This window comes from Notolabrus celidotus, chromosome 7 (genome assembly GCF_009762535.1).
Source record: "Notolabrus celidotus isolate fNotCel1 chromosome 7, fNotCel1.pri, whole genome shotgun sequence".
Classification (NCBI taxonomy): Eukaryota; Metazoa; Chordata; class Actinopteri; order Labriformes; family Labridae; genus Notolabrus; species Notolabrus celidotus.
Window position 1 is genome coordinate 18,325,428 of NC_048278.1, and position 22,582 is coordinate 18,348,009.

The 22,582-nt window shown below is 38.9% G+C and overlaps 2 protein-coding genes and 1 long non-coding RNA gene across 4 annotated transcripts; all 3 read left to right on the forward strand.

Moving 5' to 3' along the window:
* The first annotated feature begins 2,736 nt into the window (after positions 1-2,736).
* LOC117815820 (serine hydrolase-like protein) lies at positions 2,737-8,787 on the forward strand. Of its 2 annotated transcripts, XM_034687762.1 has the most exons (12): positions 2,737-3,225; positions 3,575-3,718; positions 4,671-4,784; positions 4,989-5,030; positions 5,124-5,143; positions 5,260-5,334; positions 5,927-6,033; positions 6,101-6,180; positions 6,275-6,309; positions 6,409-6,485; positions 7,157-7,241; positions 7,361-8,787. In XM_034687762.1, the coding sequence occupies exons 1-12, from the start codon at positions 3,213-3,215 to the stop codon at positions 7,490-7,492; spliced, it is 924 nt and encodes a 307-aa protein (XP_034543653.1). In that variant the 5' UTR covers positions 2,737-3,212; the 3' UTR covers positions 7,493-8,787. The 2 variants fall into 2 exon arrangements, with proteins under 2 accessions (XP_034543653.1, XP_034543655.1); XM_034687764.1 differs by lacking the exon at positions 5,260-5,334 and having other exon boundaries at positions 2,774-3,225.
* Positions 8,788-10,467: 1,680 nt separating this feature from the next.
* Positions 10,468-15,731, forward strand: LOC117815546 (serine hydrolase-like protein). Its single transcript, XM_034687310.1, is given in 9 exon segments — positions 10,468-10,524; positions 11,078-11,230; positions 12,702-12,721; positions 12,841-12,910; positions 13,089-13,143; positions 13,146-13,194; positions 13,436-13,512; positions 13,611-13,645; positions 15,647-15,731. Coding segments are annotated over 9 exon segments (546 nt in total). The 3' UTR covers positions 15,677-15,731.
* Positions 15,732-17,253: 1,522 nt separating this feature from the next.
* On the forward strand, positions 17,254-19,117 carry LOC117816178. Its single transcript, XR_004631903.1, has 2 exons — positions 17,254-17,716; positions 18,102-19,117. It is a non-coding gene; the product is annotated as an uncharacterized LOC117816178 (long non-coding RNA).
* The last annotated feature ends 3,465 nt before the right edge of the window (positions 19,118-22,582 follow it).

Consider the following 22,582-nt stretch of genomic DNA (forward strand, 5'->3'; position numbering starts at 1 on the left):
ATTATGCTGTATCATGGTGAAGAACAACCTACCCACTTTCAGCAAATTTGTTTCTTTCATCTTCTCCAATGAGAGTTTTATTTTTATCAGACAATAAGAAGCCAAATGATAAGGCTGGATAATTCTGACCATTTTCTTACATATAGGCTACTACTGCTACTACTTTTACTTTAGATTTCTTGAGGGTAAAGTTATTTATCATCCTCCTCTAAATATATTATTGGTTAAATTTCTGATTCTATGGCCTTAAACTCTCATGTATGTTGTAATTAAACATTTTAACCACCAGTTGTTGATGAATGTGAGCATAAATGGACTGAATTTGTTTGTTATATTTATGATTTATGTTTATGGGGAGCTAGTGTATTTCTTTTGGCAAGGTCAAATACACAATATTAAATAACTGAATTGTAAGTTTTCATCCTGTGTTCTTTTCTGACAACAATATGATCTTAATGGTAAATAGCTATTTTGAAGCTAACAGCTCCCTCCTGTTTCTCAGTGACCACAACCCTAATAATGCATAACCAACATACTGGCCTGATATAATTTTAAGGTTGGGTTACATAGAAATGTGTCTCCCACATAGCTGTCATCTCGTCAAGGAAATTAGTTATATAGACTTTAATCGTTTTTGTAACAGACAGTAAACATGTTTATTTCTGCTGTGAAATGTGACTTTTCTGAGGCTACTTGACCTTACACGAACTGTTGTGCTTCTGGAGCCAGCATCAAGTACGGAAGAGAATTAGGGCCACTGAAAAAAAAAATTAACTTCAAATTTTTTATTATTATTAGAATTATTATTATTATGAGAAAAAAGTCAGAATTCTGAGATTAAATCCAGAATTCTGAGAAGAAAGTCAGAATACTGAGATTACAGTCAGAAGTCTGTCTACTGTTAGTCTGAACGGAAATTAGTCAATGGAAACAGATTTTTTTTAAAGAATCTCACTTTGAACATATCCAAAATCATCACTAATATACTACATTTCCAATTACTTTTACTTTGCAATTCTAAATCAGGTGTAGCTGTGATGGGCAGCATCACATTTTGAGGTTTTCTCCTTTCACTCTGAATCAAAACATATCAGTGGAAACTGAGATTTATTGTTATGCCAAATATAGAATTACCAGGCACATTTTTTATATTTTCAGGTGGCTTTTATTTTGAAAATCCACCAGAATTCTGACTTTTTTCTCAGAATTCGAGAGGCACCCTACTGCAGGCAAGATGGCGCCGCCACAACATCCACACCGGAAGTCCATACCGGAAGTCCATACCGGAAGTGATTCTTTAACCCCCTCTCTACCCAATGCCGGATGCTTCGAACTGGAAGTTTCTTCTTCGTGTAGCGTATTGATTGCATTAGTCTGTCGCTGCTAAATCAATTAGCAGAAAGCTAATTGTGATAGAGAGAGTGAGTGAGAGAGATCCCGCTGTGTATGAAGAACAGAATAATGTAGAGTGTTAGTGTGTGTGGGGGGAGGGGATGAGAAGGAAAAGACTGTAAGTAAGAGGGAAAATACACTCAAGCTGTACACAGAGATCTATATTCACCACAAAAACAACAGAGGCTCCCCAGAAATGTGTACTGTACATCTATCATCAGTGGCTGACAGTGGTGCCTCAAGTTGAAATATTTTAGTCCTAATATTTTATGTTGATTTGGAGTTTGTAATAGCAAAAGTGTATTGTTCTTTTTCAAGTACAACATTATCAATACAAAAGGGTTAAGACATCATACATATAACATTAAAAGAACATAAAATAAAGTATAATTCTACATTTCAAGTAGGGGTTGGATGGAAAGAAACAGTAGCTATGTATACATTTGCAGTTTTTCTAGTCATTCTAATTGAAGGTTCCAACTTCAATGTTTTCATGGACGCCAAATAAAGTGATCTTGTTAAGACATTGGTGTACATGCATAAAGCATTCAATCTGAATAAAACTGTTTGACAAGCTCAGAGTGTTTACGCCCATCTAATGTCTCAAAATAGAAGGAGAAACCATTCCCTCCGTTTGTTCTTGTGGTTAATGAACACCCCTGTCACTGTGTCATTGTAACGTGTTACAAATTATGTTAAAAAAGAAACAGTCACCACACACCTCTACATTTTCCTCCTCCACTCGCCCCTGCACCATAGATAACATTCTGCTCTTCTCTCGTGACTGTGGATCTACTCTGGATCTGTATTTCATTCATTCATTAATCTATACATGTGATCACATAGGCAGACAGCATGCAAGGTAATTTGGAACAAACACTACAGCAAACTGTACTGAGGTACAGTCAGGCTAACACAACATAAATAGCATATGACCCAGACAAAACAAGAGAGGCATATGCAGATGTCATCACGGCAGCATCATAATCAGCTTTAAGTATTTCAACACACACTCGGAACAAAAGGCTGTGCATGGCTGAGACGTTAACACTATAACTTAGTGATTCGTGCAGGCTTCTAAGTAACTTCTCAAAACAGTAAATTCTCAACAGCCTATACACTTTTGGAGTCAATCAACTAGTCAATAATACTGATACGATTAAAATGTAAGTGCAAAAAAGTTCATAGAATTACGCGTAAACCTACGTGTTTTTGAAGGCTTTTATTTTGCGTTCACGTTCCTGTTTTTCAAGGCTTTTATTTTTGTAACTTTCGGTATGGACTTCCGGTGTGGGTGTTATTGCAACGTTTTTAGCTTTGTAACTTCCGGTATGGACTTCCGGTATGGACTTCCGGTGTGGATGTTGTGGCGGCGCCATCTTGCCTGCAGTAGGGTACTCTTGCAGAATTCTGACTTTTTTCTCAGAATTTAATGACAAAAAAAAAAAATTTGACCTTTTCTTTTTTTCCAGTGGCCCTAATCCTCTTCCATAAGCATCAAGAGACCACATGATATTACAGATTTAGACATATCCACTTTTGCCTTGTTTCTTGTCATGTTGCCTCAGTCTACGCTTGGGCTGCATTAATCAGTTGTTAGCATAGGTTGTTAGTGCTGGGGACGCTACCTGTAAGTCTACTCTGAGGGAGAAACGGAACCTCTGGATCAGAGTCCATGTCAATAAACATGTTCCGGCTGCAGACGCCGGAGACCACGGAAGTTTAGATGAGTTTCGCAGACTTGGAAAGGAGAGAAGGTCGTTTAGTGTGTTAGGATCGTAAGCACCGCTGCAAGACTTTCATATTGTGCAACATAAACAATGGATAAAGAAGGTAAAACGACTGCTCGTGAATGTTTAAACAGGCTGTGCACTGCTGACAGCCCCAATTGGCTTTAGATGCCTAAAGTAAAAGTAGCATAGCTGCAGAATGTTGTTTGGAGTTCATAGTTGCATTAGCAAGCTGTTGATTCAACGATTTGTTATAAGTCAACAAGGTAAAATAAAATGAAGCTCATTAGTTTAAGACCATAGACTGTATAAATAAGACATAAGTCAGCTTGGTTTGCTGTTAATGTGTGTTGTCAGTGCAATAGTTTGAAGTATTTAAACAGCAAATTGACTTGACAGAAATCATCTCTATTCCCATTGAGCTGCAGAATGTCCACTGTGCTGTGTTGTAGGTTCAGAGATCACTATTCCAGTCCCATGGGGAGAGATCAGAGGCAGAGTCTGGGGTCCCGATCATGGTTATCCTGTGCTGTGTCTGCATGGCTGGGCTGACAACTGTGGTTCATTTAACAGCCTTATTCCATATCTACCCACAGGTAAACTTCTACTGGCAAATAAGAAGCCTAATGAAACTCTATGTAATTAAAACGGAAGTGATTCTTTAGATTATTGATCTTTTATTTAATATGATTTAATATAAAGTTATTTTATCAGATGTTCCGTGTAAAGAGCAATGTAAAACAGAGACTAGTGTGTTTTACTCTTTTTGCCCCATCTAAACTAGCTCTACAATGACCAGCCAACACTACAATTCTTCTTACATGTCAGTACTGAGTGTATATATAGTCTACTAAACTTTAACTTATACTCAAGTAAATAAGTTGTAGGCTAAAATTTAACTCCAATAAAAGTTGGGGTAGTTCCACTACTATTAAGAGATGATCCAGAAAAATAATCCAAGCCATCTTTTAGTTAATTTTTAAAGAAGAGAATCAGAATCCTGCGATCTAAGTTTTGATCTGATAGAATGCAATTTACAGAAAAGTTTGAACATTTTGTACTGTAACACATACATTTATTTGGAGAAAAACTAAAGATTTAGTGATGACACTAGCCACCACTGGCTTCCCTCATCACTTGAAATAGTTTAGACGGTTACTCAACATCTTTACTAAGTAATTTTCCTCTGACAGCAGACAGTGGCTAGCTTGACTAGCAGTTAGCCTGAAGAGGAAAACCATTTACTATTCTAGCATCTAGCAAAAAAACATTTGCACAATACAATGAGTTACCCTTACAAATTCTCAGAAACAAGAGGAGCTGATGCAAGAAGTATGTCAATAATTTACTCACTCAAAATGGTCATCGTGACAATGTAAGTTAAACTCTAACTGTTTACACCTTCATCAGGCAAGTGCAGGTAGCAGAAAGTCCCCTCTATTTAATCTGCTTCATTTACAGGAAACTGACAAGTAAGTATTTTGAGAAATATGTACCTGCCACGTGAATTTCTTTGAGTATCACACCTATATGCTTTCTTCTTCCCAGAGTGCAGATACGTGGCAGTGGACCTTGCAGGTCACGGTCTGTCCTCCCACCGTCCTCCTGGAGTTTTCTACTCTTCAGTGGCGTACGTGGCAGATGTAAGCCGAGTTGCTGTTGGTGAGTGAGTTCGAAAATGTTCTGTATAAATGCTCATATCAGTCTAGGTTTGCATAAAGTTAGGGGAATCCAGGGCTATCTAACTCTGTTTGTAACACTGGCTGAATCACAGCAGCACTTCTGACTATCCAAAACATTTGTAAATGTTCTGTGAAGAGACACTAAACCTGCTTGTTTGATGATCTGTGAAATAAACTCCCACAGCACTGCAGCTGAAGAAGTTCTCCATCATAGCACACAGCATGGGTGAGGGCTGCTTTAAAGCTGAATTTAATCCATGTGGTATATGTTGCTGTCTCACCACGTCTTTGTAAGAGTTTATCCTCTTTTTATTTACAGGCGGTGACATTGCAGGAATGGTAAATCTTGGTGTCTCACTAGGGTCTTATTTTTTCTCATGTAACATAACAGACACTACTTTGCCTTTTTAACTCCTGTGCGGATTTATGATGTTGCACAAATGTGTTTCTCCCAGTTCACTGCTCTGTATCCTGAGATAGTGGATGCTCTTATTCTTCTTGACACTTATGGATTCCTACCAACAGATTCAGTAAGAAGCATTTTTGACAACTGAGCCACATAATATTCTATGAAAACTCTGAAAGATCTTAAGGTTAGGAAATGAAAATCTATAAGATAGGTTCAGTAAAAAACTACAGCTGCAGTAGCTTGGATGTAGAAATATTGGGCACTGAACTTGATAAATGTCCTTTGTATCAGACCTAAGATAAGAAGATAATGTACTATCTTGCCTTATATTTAATTTCCTAACTGTATTTTCCATCTTTTTCAGGTGTAAAGTTATGGGATATATTAATTCTAAAAGAAAGAGGGTTAACAGATTAAATCAAATATAGATGTTGAAATATATGTTGCACTCATTTCAACACAAAGCCAGCAGCAGCTGTGACTACGCCTTAATTAAACACACTAAACTAATGCTTTTTGTCTGGTAAATTTATGAATATAACCTCGATGAATATCAGTTTTTTTCCTCCTATATGTGCAATTGTAGTCTTCTAAAATGACCCTTTTCTCTTTATAGTACTTTATTCCCCTAGAACAAATCATTTTTCCATCTCAAAATGTTTAAGCCACTGTACTTTCTATTCCCCTCTGTTTCTGTCTTTCTCTCCCTGCAGGCAGAAATATCAGAAGTGATGCGGCAGGGGATGGATTCAATGCTTCAATTTGAGAATAAAACAGAAGAGAAGACAAGAATTTACACCTATGAGAAGGCAGCTGAAAGGTATACCCCTCCAAGTGCTGGATATTTATAGGAATTATCAGATTTCTGAGTGTTCTCCTTCTTTCAGGCTAATGGCTGCAAACCAAAGTCTGTCTGAACGGTCCGTCCGCATCCTGTTGGAGCGAGGTCTTACTCCAGTTGAAGGAGGTTTGTCTTTATCTTTTCTCCTCCTCTCTGAGGGGTATAATCTCAATTTGCTTCCTCTCATCTGCTGCCAGCTGAGCGTGTCTCTCTTCTGCAGGGTTTGTTTTCTCCAGAGACCTGAGAGTTAATTTTGTGAGTCACTTTTAGCCTCTGAAACCCATTTTTAAAATCCCCTAGAGCTTTATAACTCAATGTATACAGTACAGGTTTGTTTTTATTTTGTGTTTTCAGAAAAACGTTTCGCGCACCAGTCTGGAGCAGAGTCTGGTGATGCTGTCGAAGATCAAAGCCTCTATTTTACTTGTTCTGTAAGACATCAAGCACTTTTACGTTACAGTGTCATGAGAATATTTTAGCGCACAGATACATTTTTATCTGCAGAAACAGAGCTAACAAACATTGTGAAAAGTGTTCTTCTAACATGTTATGAATCTTTATAGACGTCAGTCACAAACCTCTTAGTAGTTGTGTTTACAAAAACATGCACATTGACAGTACTGCATTAGAACAGCTGTGTAGAAACAGCAATTTTACAAACTGCCTTTCCCCAGAAGATTTAATGTGCCTACTGGTTTATGAAAAGAGTAGTTGCAAAAATTTACCCCATGAGACTGATCATCTGAACTCCAATCTAGGAAATTGAAGTGATGCGAGGTACACTAATAAACAATAAAAGGAGTAGAATCTGTATCAAAATGAAAACTGAAACATACCTGCTTTGTTTCATGTTCCTCCTGTTATTGGGAATGGATGGGGAGGACAGCTTCTTCTTCCTTTGCTCTGTTTTCTAGTAGGGTACATCTTTGCATTAATGGTATTTCCAACTTCTGTCCAAAGTGAAAGCCTGCATTTTTAATACTGAGCACACATTTAGAGTGAAGACTACATGTAACACAATAAGGAACATACTTCACTTTTCATCTTTTGTGTTATCAGCTTGAATTTAACTAAACTCATTAAAATGGTCTTTTTTTTCCAGAGCGGGAGGTGGTTCTGACATACTGTCCAATACAGCACAAGATAAGCTTACCTCAACACTACTCCAAAATTTTCGGGATCGAAACGTGAGTACAAAATATAATCAACATCTTTGAGCTGGTTTGTTGTGATCTTGTTACCTTTTAGCGGTCAACAATTCTCTGTATCTTCAAGTTAATTTTTCCTTTGTATCTGTTTGTTTCAGCACTCAGTGGTGACAGTACCTGGTCATCATCACGTGCATCTGGATAAACCAGAAGTGGTCGCTCCGTTTGTGTCTGACTTCTTGCAAAGTAAAGTGCTCTCACAGTCAAACTGTCCTGAGCACAAGTTATGAGCTTCAAACACACTCACACTGAAGTCTAATACCTCATATCCACCAAACTTGACTCTACTTCACTTGTTGGAAATTGTGCTTTTCATCAGCAAAGTAATTGGATAGTACCTGGTTCCTGTTCCATTTTTTGTATTAACTTGGCCAAGATTTGAAGCAAGCTGAGAAAATACTGAAAGGTGAAGTTAAAGCACTGCAAACCTCTGATTAGTTTGAGAGAACCACCATCCTTTAAGCAATTGCAGAGGAGACTGTAGACCAGCTAAGGGTATACAGATACATAATTTTCAATGAGTGAATGATGCAATGTTCAGTTTCTCACTTTGTATGGATTCACATTTTAATATCGAACTAAAAAACATTGTTAATGCTCACAGAGTTTGTCCCATTGAGGAAAGTCCTTGTCTGTTCTTGTTGTTCTGCATTTAAGTCAAACACAGGTAAGACACAGCCGTTAACTGAATCACTGTGACTCTCAGCCAAGAACTGCATGTACAGAGGGTATAGGTACTATCTGCAGTGCAAAAAGAACATAAAAAACTTCATGTGCCAATTCCAACTGAGTAAAAGTAGACTGGAGTAGGAGAGAAACTGTGCTTTTGAGAAAAGATGTGCTGTAATTTTTTGTGAGTCAAATCTTTTTACATTAACAATTTTATTAAACCTCACATGCTCCCTTCATGTGCCATTTTTCCACTCTAGAACAGGCTGATAATAAGAAGTCAGCCCTTAATATTTTTTGTTCTTTATTAAATCAGATAAGAGTGATTGCAGACACAAAAGTTGAGCTTTGTCACAGAAGTATGACTTATCTTTGTGTTTTTTTTTTTGTTTGACTCTTGGTTCCCCTCTCAAAGTGCAGTGCGAGGTCACCATTTTCAAAGAGTTAACTTTAAACTAAGTCTAAATGCTCATTTCAAGGTGGAAGCAGAGACGGATTTTTCCATCTCAACTTCAGCGTCTTTCTAAGTGCATGTAGAAGTAGTTTATTTTTACCTCGTATCATGGTGTCGCAGGAAATGGTTGAGCAGAGGTTGTGACCCTGCAGATCCTGATGCATCCTGTCTCATGATGGACTTGGAGAGTGTATCGTTGTCTTGTAAAAAGCCACACTTATTGGAGATTTTATACTTTTCTATGAGAATTGCATTTAATGTTTAATGACATGAGAGAGTGTTTGTTGGTCATGATGTTAGTGGAGGTGCTCCCTTCCACAGGGGGCCCACTTCTGTAATGAAATACTGCAAAATGTTTCATTTTACATGAATTTCAACAAATAAAATGTGGACAAAAATAAACTGTCATGCTTTGAGTGATTTAGCAAATTTAATTGTCCAGCTCCTATGACTGTAGAAATAAATGAAAAATATTAAAAGGATAAATAATTTATAAAAGTAATTTTATTCTTCCTTACTTTCTTAATTCCAGGCAAGGACAAGGAACAATCTTTTTGAGATTTTTAAAATCTAATGAACTCATTGTGTAAACATTAAATGTTAAATAAGTTGCTTTTTGACCACACCAGTGACTCCAAAAACAATCTGTTGAAGAAGGTCCAGAATTTTGTCTTTTAAGATAAGATAAGATACTCCTTTATTCGTCCCACAACGGGGAAATTCATGGAGTTACAGCAGCAAACAAGAAGGTGTACAATACAAGAATTTCAACAAGAATATATATAGGAAAGAAATGTCCATCAGAGACGACAGCTTGGCAACAACTCTCCCGTCAGCCACCACCTCCACAGGGTCCAGGACCAATGTAAAGGAGAAGTGTATTACTTAAAGAAGGCAATAGTTAATAAACTCTGTTCAGTATGAGGCCAGAGCATAAAACATAGAAATGGGTGATCAGTTAGCCTTGCTTGGTCAAAGAAGCAATAAAACCATCTACAAGCATGTCTGATGCTCACTTATTAGTTTTTACACAAACGTTTTAGAGTAAAAATAAGGTTTGTTTTTTCAGAGGTCTGTGTTCTGCATAGACTAATCACACAAAGCCAGGCTTACTGTTTCACTCATTTTCCAGTCGTTCTGCTATAATAAGCTAACTGGCTTCTTCCTGTAGCTTTAAGGTTACTGTACAGATTTGAGTCTGATAATAATATTCCCATGTAACTGCAAGCAACTTAGTGTATTTCCCGAGTTAACCTTACAGATGCACTTTCAAGCTGTGCAGCCTGACCCAATCCTTGCACGCAATAAATACCTTGAAGACATCAGTTTATTTTCAATGTACAGTATAATTTATCAGATTCTTTGTGTGCAGTTCTTAAAAAGCAGCAATGCTCCCTTCATATAGTTTAATATTCGCAGCATTTTTTTTCACTGGGTCAGTATTCAGTGAGTGGGCCAACAAGTATGAATCACCCACCTATAGCTTTTTGATGTTATACTCATCAAAGCTCAGCTTGTAAAATAAGACTTGCTCCACTATAGACATCGATTTCTCCAAAGAAGCTGAACAGATTTTTAACCACCCAAACAGAATTTGGAACATCTCTCTTCCTTCTTTTTCTCGTTTTACAATTACACTGCAAAGAAAGCCCTTACAAATCTCTTTGAGTGTTACTGAACAGGATCCTGGGAACTCAGGGATGATCCCCTTTTCAATCTGGCTTCAGGTCTTATCACTTCACTGGCTGTAAATTGCATACTGTCTGCTCCGTACATTACACCACATCCCATTGTGATGGGATTAAGATCGAGCTCTCAGAGCCTTTTGATACTGCTGATCCTTTCTTACTGTCCAAATGATCTCAAATTGGATTCTCCTCTTTCGTGACACTTCGATGGTAGATCGTGTAGGATTTTTCCTGCACTTGTTGATGTACTTCAAATTGTGACAATGGGCATGCATTCCTGTTTTGCTTAAGATTTATATTCTACTGCTCAGTTGTGTTACTGTTTAAAGTAATAAAAAAAAAAAACCCATGTATTATACTGTATTGTGCTTAAATGCTGGTATTTAAAGTAGATATGAATAATAGAGGCAAAAAGGGTGTGTGCACAATTGAGTCTGGAGACACCCCTTTGGTCAGTAAGACTTCTCTTAGAGGCACATGAGAACAGACTGATACATGTATGGTCTCCTATCTTTCTATGAAACTCTGGACATGAGGCATGGTACATTTAATTGTCACATGTATGTATATGCGTGAGAATCTGGTCAAGTATTTTTAAAACTGATGTTACACAGCCCATAATCAGTTTTCACCTTTTCCCAGATTTACTGCCATTGCAGGAGATTTCTTGACAAGCTTTAACAATGGAACCAAATCAGAGGACAGTATTACACTATCATCTGACTTTAAAGGTTAAGACTTGCCTCTGGAGTGTATGATGACTGGCCATAAACGGCCTATAAACTCTAATCTAAAGGTGGTAGCAAAGTTCAGATGAGACACATTGCTGCCACTTTACATTTTGCATTTGCTTTATTTGGATGCAAGAAATGCTGAAATATCCTCTACAATTAAACAAGCAGGTATTTTTCCATGACAACCCAGGCTAAACACAGTTCGAACATTTTACTGGCCTCGTTTCTACCTTGTTTTTACAGGTTGTTCTGTGTATGTGTATGTCTCAGTCTCAGAGATCTCTATTCCAGTCCAATGGGGAGAGTTCAAAGCTAGAGTCTGGGGTCCTGATCATGGTTATCATGGTTATCCTGTGCTGTGCCTGCACGGCTGGGCTGACAACTGTGGTTCATTCAACATTCTCATTCCACTTCTACCCAAAGGTAAGTATGACAGGGCTGGAAACTGATCCAGCTTTTACTTAACAGGTTTCTAATGTGAAATTGATTATAAATATGTTTGGGGGTGTCACGACACCCTTCTCATTTTGACCAGTGTTAAAAAAAACTGTGTCCTTTATCTATTCTACAGTACTTAGTCCAAGTTGGATTTAATTGAATATCTTTACACTCACATCATTAAACATACGTTTAATGTCCAATTCACTGCAACTTTTACCACTAGATTTCTCTATGAATATGATTGAATATGTGTAGGTGTGATCAGGTTGGGAATGTTATCAACAATGTAAGGTTTGGGGCTGATAGGGCACTGTATGTTTGACAACAACTCTTTGTTTGCTGGCAAAATGCAAGACCTCAGTCTTGTCACAACCATGCATTCTATTTTATCTGAATGAAGATTTGAACAAATGTGCTACTTTTTGGAAGGCCTGGATGAAGGGCCTAGAAGGACTTTATTCACGTTTGGACTGTAATACACTCTACTGTAAAAACAAAAACTACCTGCTTGTTTCATTGTTGGGTTTTGGATGTCGGTTTAAGAGGCTTGTGGTAGGTCTTGGCATGATGAGAAACAAAAGCCTACTATGTTTTATAGATCAAGGTGAAAGTCACCTCAATGAGTACCTCTTTTTGAAAATGGAACCATTTTGCAATTCCTGCTCACACGCAAGATAGAAAACAGGAAGTTTTACTCCAATTATTTTGTAGGTACTCTAAAGTGTAAATCATCTCTCTCTCTCTCTCTCTCTCTCTCTCTCTCTCTCTCTCTCCACTTCCTCTCACGAGGCAGGTCACGGCCTGTCCTCCCATCATCCTCCTGGAGTTTTCCACTCCTTCATTTCGTTCATTGAAGAAGTACGCAGAGTTGTTGCCGGTGTGTGAGTTTAAGAGGACGTAGAGCCTTTGAAGCCCTTTGTTTTACTCAAATCTCAGTGTTGTGAGGACAAATCTCCTCAGGTCTCTGTGACAATAAAATCAAAGCTGTTATTAAAAAAAAAACAATACAGCAGTTAGTGCTCCTTTATTCTCATGTCTTGTTACTCAAATCCTCCCACAGATCTCAAATGGACCAAATTTTCCATCATAGGCCACAGTATGGGTGAGTTGATTAAAATACAGATAATACATCTGATTCATGGACATTGAAACCAAATTATTTTATTCCCTCTCCCAAATGTAAATATAAGTGACTAGTTGTTTTTTTCTTTTTCTTTAAACTACAGCCCACATTTTTAGAATTGGGTAATTTTTTATTTACCACTTAGATGCTATCGCTTTCTGTTGAGTGTAGAGTTAATAATCAAACACAGAGAACTGATTCAGCTGTAGAGTCATGTTTTAAGAAAAATGCAAAACATTGTTCATTTACAGCATCTCAGATGTTAGAGTCTGCTTATATTCATTCTGTCATTAAAGGAATATCTTTGAGCTCTTGTTGACCCCCTTACAGGTGCAAACATTGGGGCAATGGTAACAAAACTCTATACATACATCATCACTCTGTTTTTACACAATATACAGATAATACTTTAGTTTACTTTCTAACAACATTTGTTTAAGTGGTGTGTCATATGTTTTCCACGGTTCAGTGCTCTATATCCTGAGATGGTGGATGCCGTCATACTACTGGACAATTTCAGAAATGTACCAAAAGATCCAGTACGTCAACAGTTTTATTTTCTCTACACTTCAAAGGGAAATGAAAACAATGTCCAAGGAAATAAATGAAACAATAGCTGCAGTGTGCAGTTATATCATTAATCCTCAGTTTTATTGTGTTCCATTCCTGTCAGTGGTTTTGACTTCTCACATCACTGTTTCTGTCCCTTTAATGCAGACAGAAATATCTACAACAATCAGGAAGAGGATACCTGAGATGCTTGAGAATGAGAAAGGACAGAGGAGCAAAGAAAAGTTTACACTTATGAGGAGGCAATGAAGAGGTATGATAACACTCTAGGTTATTGCCAATTAAAATAAAATAACCATGAATCCATTAATTAATGAAGGAAGTGTGGTGCAGAATATGTGAGGGAAACTTTACTTGTCAAAGTTTATCCCTGCGCTTCGGAGATGAAGCCTTTTTTGGGCAAAGATCTTAATCATGTAAATTGACTGATGTCAGTTGAAGTTAGGTTCCCAGTAGTTGCCTGTTGTCAACTAATAAGTGTTTTATTTCTCCAGGCGGTTGGCCACAAACCCAAGCGTGTCTGAACAGTCTGTCCACATCCTGTTAGAGCGAGGTCTAACTGCAGTCGAAGGTTTGCCTTTATCTCTTCTTCTCCTCTCTAAGGGGAATAATCTCATTTTGCTTTTCTCATCTGCTACCAGCTCAGCTCAACGTGTCCCTCTTCTGCAGGGTTTGTGTTCTCCAGAGACATGAGAGTCATTTATGTAGGTAGCTTCTTCATCTCCCAAATATTCATGTTGCCCCACATTCATCAAATCTTTTCTGTTAGTTTTGTACGTGTGTGTGTGTGTGTGTGTGTGTGTGTGTGTGTGTGTGTGTGTGTGTGTGTGTGTGTGTGTGTGTGTGTGTGTGTGTGTGTGTGTTTGATACACTTGCTTGAAATACTTGGGGCCTGATCTACCAAAGGTTTGCGTGTATAAAAACACGTGCAAACTTGATAGCGCACGCAAAGCTGATGTGCTAACCTGGAGCACCGAGGATTGCGTCTGTCAAATGAGCAGAATAGCACTCGCAATCCATTTAGTGTGTTTGCCGTCATATACATACAGAATATATGCAGATTATTAGAACGCGCAAAATACTGGGAGGAGGATATGCAAATGTAATAATTTAGCACACAAAATGTGTTTATCAAACCTGAAACAGATAGTGGGCAGTGTCTTTGCGTCTATATTTAGCACGTTTGAAAGGCAGGTGCAAAATGGCACAGCGTTACGCACAAATGGCTGCGGTTATTGTGGCGATAAGGACGCATAAATGCAATGACAGATGATGGAGAGAACGAATCTTCCGTGCGAGTGTCATAGTTTGTCAACATATTGAACTGTCAGAAATGAAAATAGTAGAAACATATCGTCTATCCAGCAATGCCATTTTTGAGCTGGTGGATGACCTAAGGGCTGATTTGGAGCCCGTCACAAAAAGGAGACATGCCATATCTCCTATGGAGAAACTCCTCACAACACTGCATTTTCTTGCGTCTGAATCATTCCAGCGCACCATCGCAGTTAGTGTTGGCGTCTCCCAGTGTCCACTTGTGCTGTTGAACATTGATCTCCTGTGCTCTCCTCTCCCTCTTCATTCTCCGGCGGCTAAATTGAAGGACTACCAATGAATAACCTCCCAACTGTTGCCAGGTCATTGACGGCCATTGTCACCCCAGACACAGCACTGACCCACTGCCTCGTGTGCACAACGATGGCCCAAGTGTCCTGGCGGAGCACGCATGCACAACATTAGACACAGCTCTCACCTCCTGTGCAATGGCCTGTAACCCATCCTTCTAATTTTTTTGTTGCTGCAGCAACTCCCGATCAATGTCATCATAACAATCTGGACGCCTGCGGGGCTCTGCTGAGTTGTTTTCTGGTCTGAGCTGATTTGAGGAGTACGGCGGGGATTGTCAGACATCTGATGAAGATTCTCTATTAAAGAAAAAAGAGATAAACATTACTTTTACGGTCATGACGGACAACTTAATAAAACACTTTTCAAATAATGAAATCGCAATTTTTTTCCATTCTATATTCAACGAGACACACGAAGCAAATTAATTTTGGACCAATTTTGTCCAACATTAGAAATGAGCTGAGATTTTATTAAGGGGAAGTTTTTCCTTTTTTCTTCTGCGGATATCTTGCCATCTTTTTTTTATTTCATCTGCAGATCTTCAGTTTTTTCTCACAGCATTCACCTTTTCACAGATTGCCTCCAGAATCGCATTTTTTCTGGCAACGCTGAGATGTCTCTGCTGGAGCTCACCGATGTGTTTATTTGCCTCCTCCACCAAGACCTCCAACTCCATGGCTTCAAACTTCATTTTTTGTTTACAGCCACTCTGTTCTCTCAAACTCAACATGGTGACAGCCGGTAGCACACGCGAAATCCTCATTAAAATATGGCGGTCCGCACCACTTTTGCACCCGTTGTCATTTGCGCACGCAATCATAGTAGATCACCCGCAACACGCCCACTTATAGCACGTGCAAAATTATAGTTTGCACACGCAAATTAGTGCCCGTTATTTGGGATCTTGGTAGATCAGGCCCATAGTGTGCTGCAAATTGGATCAGAGTTTGGCAATGCTATCGAGGACGAAATCCTCTGTTCTAGTAGTTTTGTAAGTTGTTTATCATTACACTGAAATTGAAGCATTATCTTGTTACAGCTTGATGTTCAACCCTGTCAAATCTCTTTTCCTTTAGAGCAGACAAAGGCCTTTATTCTTTTCATGATTCAAAACAAAAGGAAAGGGACTCCACACTTCTGCAAAGATACTGTGACAGAAATGTGAGTTTGAATCCGAAAAAAAGAATTAAACTTTTATGGGAAAAAGTTTAATGCGATATTAATAATGAGATATTTTCATTGGGGTGAAAGCTAATCATGCAGACAGTGAAAATATGCTGAGTTTGAAATCTATGTATATGATCACATTTTGGTTGCATTAAAGTCAGATATTTTGTAAAGTGAAGACATGTAGCAGCAGTGAAAAGCTAAAATGATGAATAAATAAGCATAGCTTGAAAAGATCTATGCCAAATTTCAGCAAATCAAAATTCAGTTTAGTTCACATGAGAAAGATGATTGAAAGCAGTAATTAAAAGTATGACACAAGAGAAAAGATCCTTCAAAGGGAGTTTATGTTAGTTTTTTTGTGTAAAAAGTTAGTGTACAAAATATTGCATGACTATTTAAATCATGCACTTTAATTTAAAAAAAATTTAAATGTTAAATGTGAACTACTCATTCTGTTTTTATCTCGTCTTCTCAGCACACCGTGGTTACAGTTCCAGGTGATCATTACGTCCACCTGAATAATCCTGAAGTAGTTGCTCCGCTTGTGTCTAAAGTGATTACATGGCGGCTGTCAGCATTGTGACACACACACAAACACATACATACTCAAACACACTTTACAAAGTGAAATTTCACACTCCAAGCTTCATCAAATTGCTCTCATCTCCCAGTGAATTTTTCCAAACTGATTAGCTTCTTTTGAATAATCCTGAAAAAGTTTCCTCTGTGACATTGAATAATCATCTTAATGCGCAAACAACCAGAAACTCTAAGACATGGCTGCTGGTTCCCTAAAAATACTAGTGTTGTTTAGTTTTGTGTAATGGTCTTTGTTTTTTTTATGATTGTGGGTGTTCATGACATTTTTTACTCTCTCTGCTTCCTTAAAAATGATGACTTGTTTATGATACTTTAATTTGTTGTTGTTAAAAGTTTATTCAATGATGGATCACCTGCCCTCTGTCTTGATTAATAGTGTGGACACTAATGACTAGACTAAAAGACTGTGAAGTACCAGGGACTGTGATACTGTAGTTGAGAAATATGTGCAATAAATAACTAGTATTAGATTAAACAAGACACACAATCTTACTACTTTACTTAAGTGGAATATTTGAAAAACGATGGTTTCTAAAGTGAACCAGATCTGATTTATGTAAAAGCTCTAAGCTGAATAGAGCCTGACATCAGTCACATGATATCTTACTTTTTTCATGTAACTTATTCAGCCTGGACTTCAGATGTCATCATTACAAATATCAAAGCTCTGTATTTGAGGCTGATCTTCTTGACTCGGCAGCTTTTCATGAATCTAATGCTAAAAATGCCAGTCATTAAAAAAGATGACACTGACAACTTCTCAGGATGTAAGCCAACCCCTCTGAATTCAGCTTTTGAGACAAAAACGATATTTTGTACCACTTTTTACTCATGGGACTGACTCCATTAAAGACTACAGCTGCTGTCAGTCACGGCAAATATGAGAGGTGCTGCTCACACAAAAATGCCCCCCATCCCTCCCTCTCTCAATGTCACATAAACTGTGCGACGGCCTTGGCGTTAAATTGAGTGGAATTGATTTTACGCAGCGAGCAGAAAAGGCGGCAAGCATCCAGAGACATCTGAAGGGCTTGCCCCCCCCCCCCTACTCCTCCAAAAAAAAGACAAAAAAAAGAGATTATAGTTATATAAGTTTCCCTCCCACTCCCTCCATCCTCCCAGCCATCAGCAGGGGTGTTGCCATAGCAACCCCCACCCCTCGGTTTTAAACGTCAGAGCCAGGAGCTGGAGAATGAAGCCGCATGCAGCTCCTGTCTCTCGTGCCTCTCAGAGAGCACCTGTGATTTTGGACACCTCACATGCAGCAGTCGGAAGAACAGCGCTGGAGGAAATCTGGTGATTGATTTGAGTCTCGGCTGCTGCACATCGAGTACCATCCAACAGAGACAGACAAACTGATTCTGCTGCACTGAAAGGTAAGCATGACGGCTTTGTTTTCTACCTGAATCCTTTAGTGAGGCTGCAACACCTGTGTGTGTCCGCAGATTTAAGATAATGTATGTGATAGTGACAGAAAGCACGCTGCTTGTGCAATGTCTTGATTTCTGTGCCTCGTTTTAATTTGCATGAGCAGAGAGACTCTGGGAAATATTAGGACATTAGGGTGCCAAGCAGGTTTCTTTTTTCATCCCAAAGAGAGGGGGCTTTGCAAAGATTTCAATGACAAAGTAACTCAGCTCATCCCTATTTTCTCTCCTCTCGCTGCCTTCTCTCCCTCCGACATGCCTCTTCTTCTCATCCATTTTCTACACTTTCCTCCTCCCTCTCTTTCTCCCTCTCCCATCCTTTCCCCTTTGCCAGCAGTGATGTCGTGGCTCTTCCTGGACTGGTTCGTCCCCCTCTACTTGCTAGTGTCGGTGCTGGTGCTGGCAGGGTTTGGAGCGTGTCTGTACTTCTTGGAGCCTGGGCTGCAGGATGCCCACAAGTGGAGCAACAAAACAGTCCGGCATCACCCGCTGGTAGCCAGCGTGAACTGCAGAGATGACGATAGCAATGCTCTGATATGATCGAGAGGGCGAGGTGGAGCGGGGCGCGCCATCTGGACAGGGGTGCTGCCAGGACACTAGAGGGAGGGGGGACAGGAGCCAACACCTTAAAGATGGAGACAGGAAATTGAAGAGAAAGATGGAGGGGGGATGATCTGATAAGGGGAGCCCTGTCTTTTCATCCTAACTTTTCTCTGATCTCTTTCACACTTTAGGCTGTAGACATCAGGGGAAAGTGAAGCAGATGGGTGTAAAAGAATTTGAAAATGACACCAAATGCACAAGGAGGAGAAGACTACACACGGTTAATTGAGGACATGTTGCCCTTTAGAAAAGTGGTTGTAACTTAATGTAAATTTCATTCCCATCTTATACTTGTTCCTACTTTTACATACGTTTTTGTATCTCGACAATCACTTTACATATTTCATGAAGTCTACTTATGGTGTGCATTCATTTAGTGCAGTGAATGACATTAAGTGCAATGAATTTGCTACCATCGGGGAGGGTTTTAATCCTCCCTCTGGTGGTGTCAGCTTGGCAGCTGCTGAAAAGCATGTGGATTGTTAGTGCCAATGTGCCAAAAATGGTGTAGTAGTGACTGTATCCAAAATATATGTGTACTGAATAAATACAAGGGATCTATTCGAAGTGCCAAGGTTACCTTAGATGGACCAAGAAAACAGAAAAACAGTATTTGGTAATGCCTAAAGTGTATATTATGGTTTTTCATTGTTTTTACTTGACAGCATGGTGAGGAAACTGGGTGTGACACCCTTTTTGATGATCATATGCTTCCTTTGTTCATACAAAATAAAACAGTTACTCTCACATCTTTGGGTTTACTTGCTGTTATTATGATTCCATCAATATCTGATATAACTGTTAGAAATGTTTGAAGTGCACAAGTGAAAAACAACTAACTACAATACTATAGTACTGCAGAGTACAAATTTACGCTATTTCCACTTTACATGATTGTTCCTATTTCTATTTTTATCTTTTCTCCACTTTCTCAGAGGAAAATCTTGCACTATTTATTATTTTTATTTTCAAAAGTGATATTGACATTAATAGAACGTGACTAGTTTATAAGATATTTAATGGACTTGGGAAGTACTAAACAGAGACATGTTTCCTACAGACTTCTCACAGGTTGGAATTGAAATCACTGTTCTAGGACAAAACAAATAAAATTACACAATAACACAATACACAAACAATTCCTTAATAGCAAATATTATATTTCTAGTTATGATGACAAAGAAAAAATGGTACATTCAGGTGCTTTAAAGCTTTCAACTTCTTTTTAGCTGGAGACCCCACTTGAGGAGGGCTGACTCTTAGGTTATGAACTGGACTGAAACAGCTACCTGCATGTAAAGTAGTTTAACAAGCTCCAGACCATGCAGCTAAAGTGAGATGCTGCTGGAAAAATGATGCATCAGTATGAACAATCTAATAGTATGTATACAAACAATAAAACAACAGAGGAGCAATATTCCTTAAGTTTGCACATTTTACATTGAATAAGCTGACAATACTCAATTCCAATAGTTTTTTTTTTCTTTTGCTTAAGCTAATAAAATCTTCATGTAGTTATTCTTATCATTAAGTTATTCTGCCACTATCAGACTGTCTAATAAGACCACAGTGAGACTTCTCAGACTGATTCATCCTGAACAAAACAACATGAGAGAGAGCAGAGTGGGAGTGAAACAGAGCAGCCTCAGTCTGGAGGAATGGAGGGAATGACTTGTGTGCCCACCACTTCCTACTGCTGTGCTCCCCATCTGCACTCTTTGACTTATTTACTCCCTCACTGTGTGAACAGAAGGGACAGCGCTCCAAACAGCAGGTCAGTGTCTGCTTTCCTCCAAAGTAACTCCAAAAAGCTTTCTTATCTTTCATTGTATGGATTTGTTGTGACATATGGTTTGAGAACAGAGTTGTGGGGGTTTCAAATTTCTGTTTGAGTGCTAACCGGTGCATTTACTTGATTGCTGTACTTACATATATTTCTAGAGTATAATGCATTTTCACACTCTACTCATGAGGGAAATATTGTTCCTTTTATTGCACTGCAGTACAGGGTTGCTTGTTACCTTGACATTGAACAAACAGACATATGGTTATTTAGTAGTTATGTGGTTCAAAGTTGATGTAAAATGGACTTTACCTTGACCTTCTTAAATGTTATTCTTTAATGCATTACTACTAACAATTTAATGATATGAATTATTATCTTATAATCCTAATTAGGGCCATTTCTGTTTTAAAAAAGTATACATTTTAAAGTTTGAAATAATGTGCCTACTTACTTTGCATAGGAATTTAAAGTGTATTGCATTTTGTTGATACCTCTTGGCTTTACGTGAGGTTTGTATGCAGTTGTTATTTCAGAATTAGTCCTACAAAAGATGTGAATACTAATTCCACCACTGTCTCTCAAGTGAAGCAATTTTTTGGTTTCACGAGAATTTAGCTTCCAGTTTATTGTGCATGTTTTTTTGTTTTTCAAGACTATCATAAATGTAATTATTCTGTCATTCCACTTCTTTCCTCCTAAATTATGTATATCAGAATGAGTGTTTTCAACCGCCTGGCACCTTTCATCCCGAAAGTGTCTGCATCCAACAAACAAGTGAAAGAGCACCCACCAGTGTGTGTGCCACCTCCTCTCTCCTTGTCGTCCCCTGTCATCAAGAAGAAACCCATTCAGATCCCATCATTTGATGAGAAAGGACTCATCTCTGAAAGACCCAACTCAAAACAGATACAGTCTGACAGGTAAATTAAACTTTAACTTATGTTCTAGCTCGGTTTCATATCATACAGTAAATATTGTTCTAAACTCATTTTATTTTCTCCCTGTTTGCCCCAGATCGTTTGTCCCTATTTGTTCCTCTAAATCATCCAGTCCACCTTGTTGGAGTAAATCATGTCATCATTCACAGAGACACTACGGAGAAAGAGCTTCAACCTTACCAAGGACTAAACCTAAAACATGTAGCCCTCTAACTCTCTGGGCAAAGCCCAGTATCTCCATTTCTCCTGCCCCAAAGCCAAATTCCTCTCCCACTCTGAAGCCAAAGCCAAGAGATTCCCATCATCCCCCAACCTCACATCTGTGTGATCCTTCTCCATTACTGCACCAGCCTCCACCAAAACCAAGTGCATCACCAACTCTCATTGTCCCAACACCCAGACTGAGCCCATCTCCTACTTCACTGTGTGGAGGGACGGGTTCAGACAGCCGAGGAGGAAAGCAACCTTCTCCAGTTGCTCAAGAAAGACGTGCTAGATCCATTACCATATCAAATCCCAAAGTCGAGCATGAGTCCAGCAAACAGAGACCACCAAATGAGGCAAAGCATGATGTTCTTGACCAAGCAGCTCTACTAGACTTTACTCATCCTGCTTTGAGAAGAACTTCTTCCATGACATGCAGAGAGTCACAAAGGCAAACAGGAATGCCTCAGAATTCCTGCTCAATGCAGGGAAATGTTTGTTTAAGCAGGAGAGAGCACACTGCAAGAGATAAGCCAAAGCTTCTGTGTGGAAATAAAGATATCAGTGCAATGCCTAAACCAAAGTCAAGCATCAAACAGCTGCAGGAGCTTCTGCAAAGTGAGGATATAGGAGCAGAAACATTGAATTACAAGACTATGTTTGGTGATAGTGCTCAGAGGGAATCACGGCCAGTGTTTGATGGACAGGTTGCTCAGTCAGGGCTCAACTTTCACAGGAAACGTGCAGACTTTGCTCACACTCAAACCAGAGGATTTACCTACAATGACCAATCAAAGGAGCGAATGTATTCAGAGAGACAAGTGATTCCACGGATGTCACTTTCCACAGAGCCTCTTTTCAATCATTCAGCCGTCTCTCCCAATATTGAGATGCGCAGAAGACGATTTGACTCAAACGACAAAACTAAAACTAATATAACATTTCTTTCGAGCTCTAATCTCAGAAGACCTCAGGTGGAAAAAAAAAATCAGACAACTGCCGGGAAATCTTCAGAACTCTTTCCTCAAAACATCAAACCTCCTCAGAAACACAGATTCTGGTCCAGTCAAACCACACAGATTGATGTGAAGAGCCCAGTTTCCCAGTCTGACTGTTTTTCAAAGGATTACCAGTCAAGGGCAATCGATCAGAAAACAGAGGCTCCTCAGTATGCACACAGATTAAATCGACCAAAGACATGTCTGGTGGTTCCTCAGTCACAAGAGGCCTCCAGCCCGGCCTCGGTGGAGTGCACCACATCAAAACATGATGCTACATCACAGA

Bases quoted from the DNA above. Each gene is read 5' to 3' on its own strand.
- LOC117815820 (XM_034687762.1), top strand. The intron at 5,031-5,123 runs GTGAGGGCTGCT...TTTTATTTACAG, and splicing joins CATCATAGCACACAGCATGG to GCGGTGACATTGCAGGAATG. The intron at 5,144-5,259 runs GTAAATCTTGGT...TGTTTCTCCCAG, and splicing joins GCGGTGACATTGCAGGAATG to TTCACTGCTCTGTATCCTGA.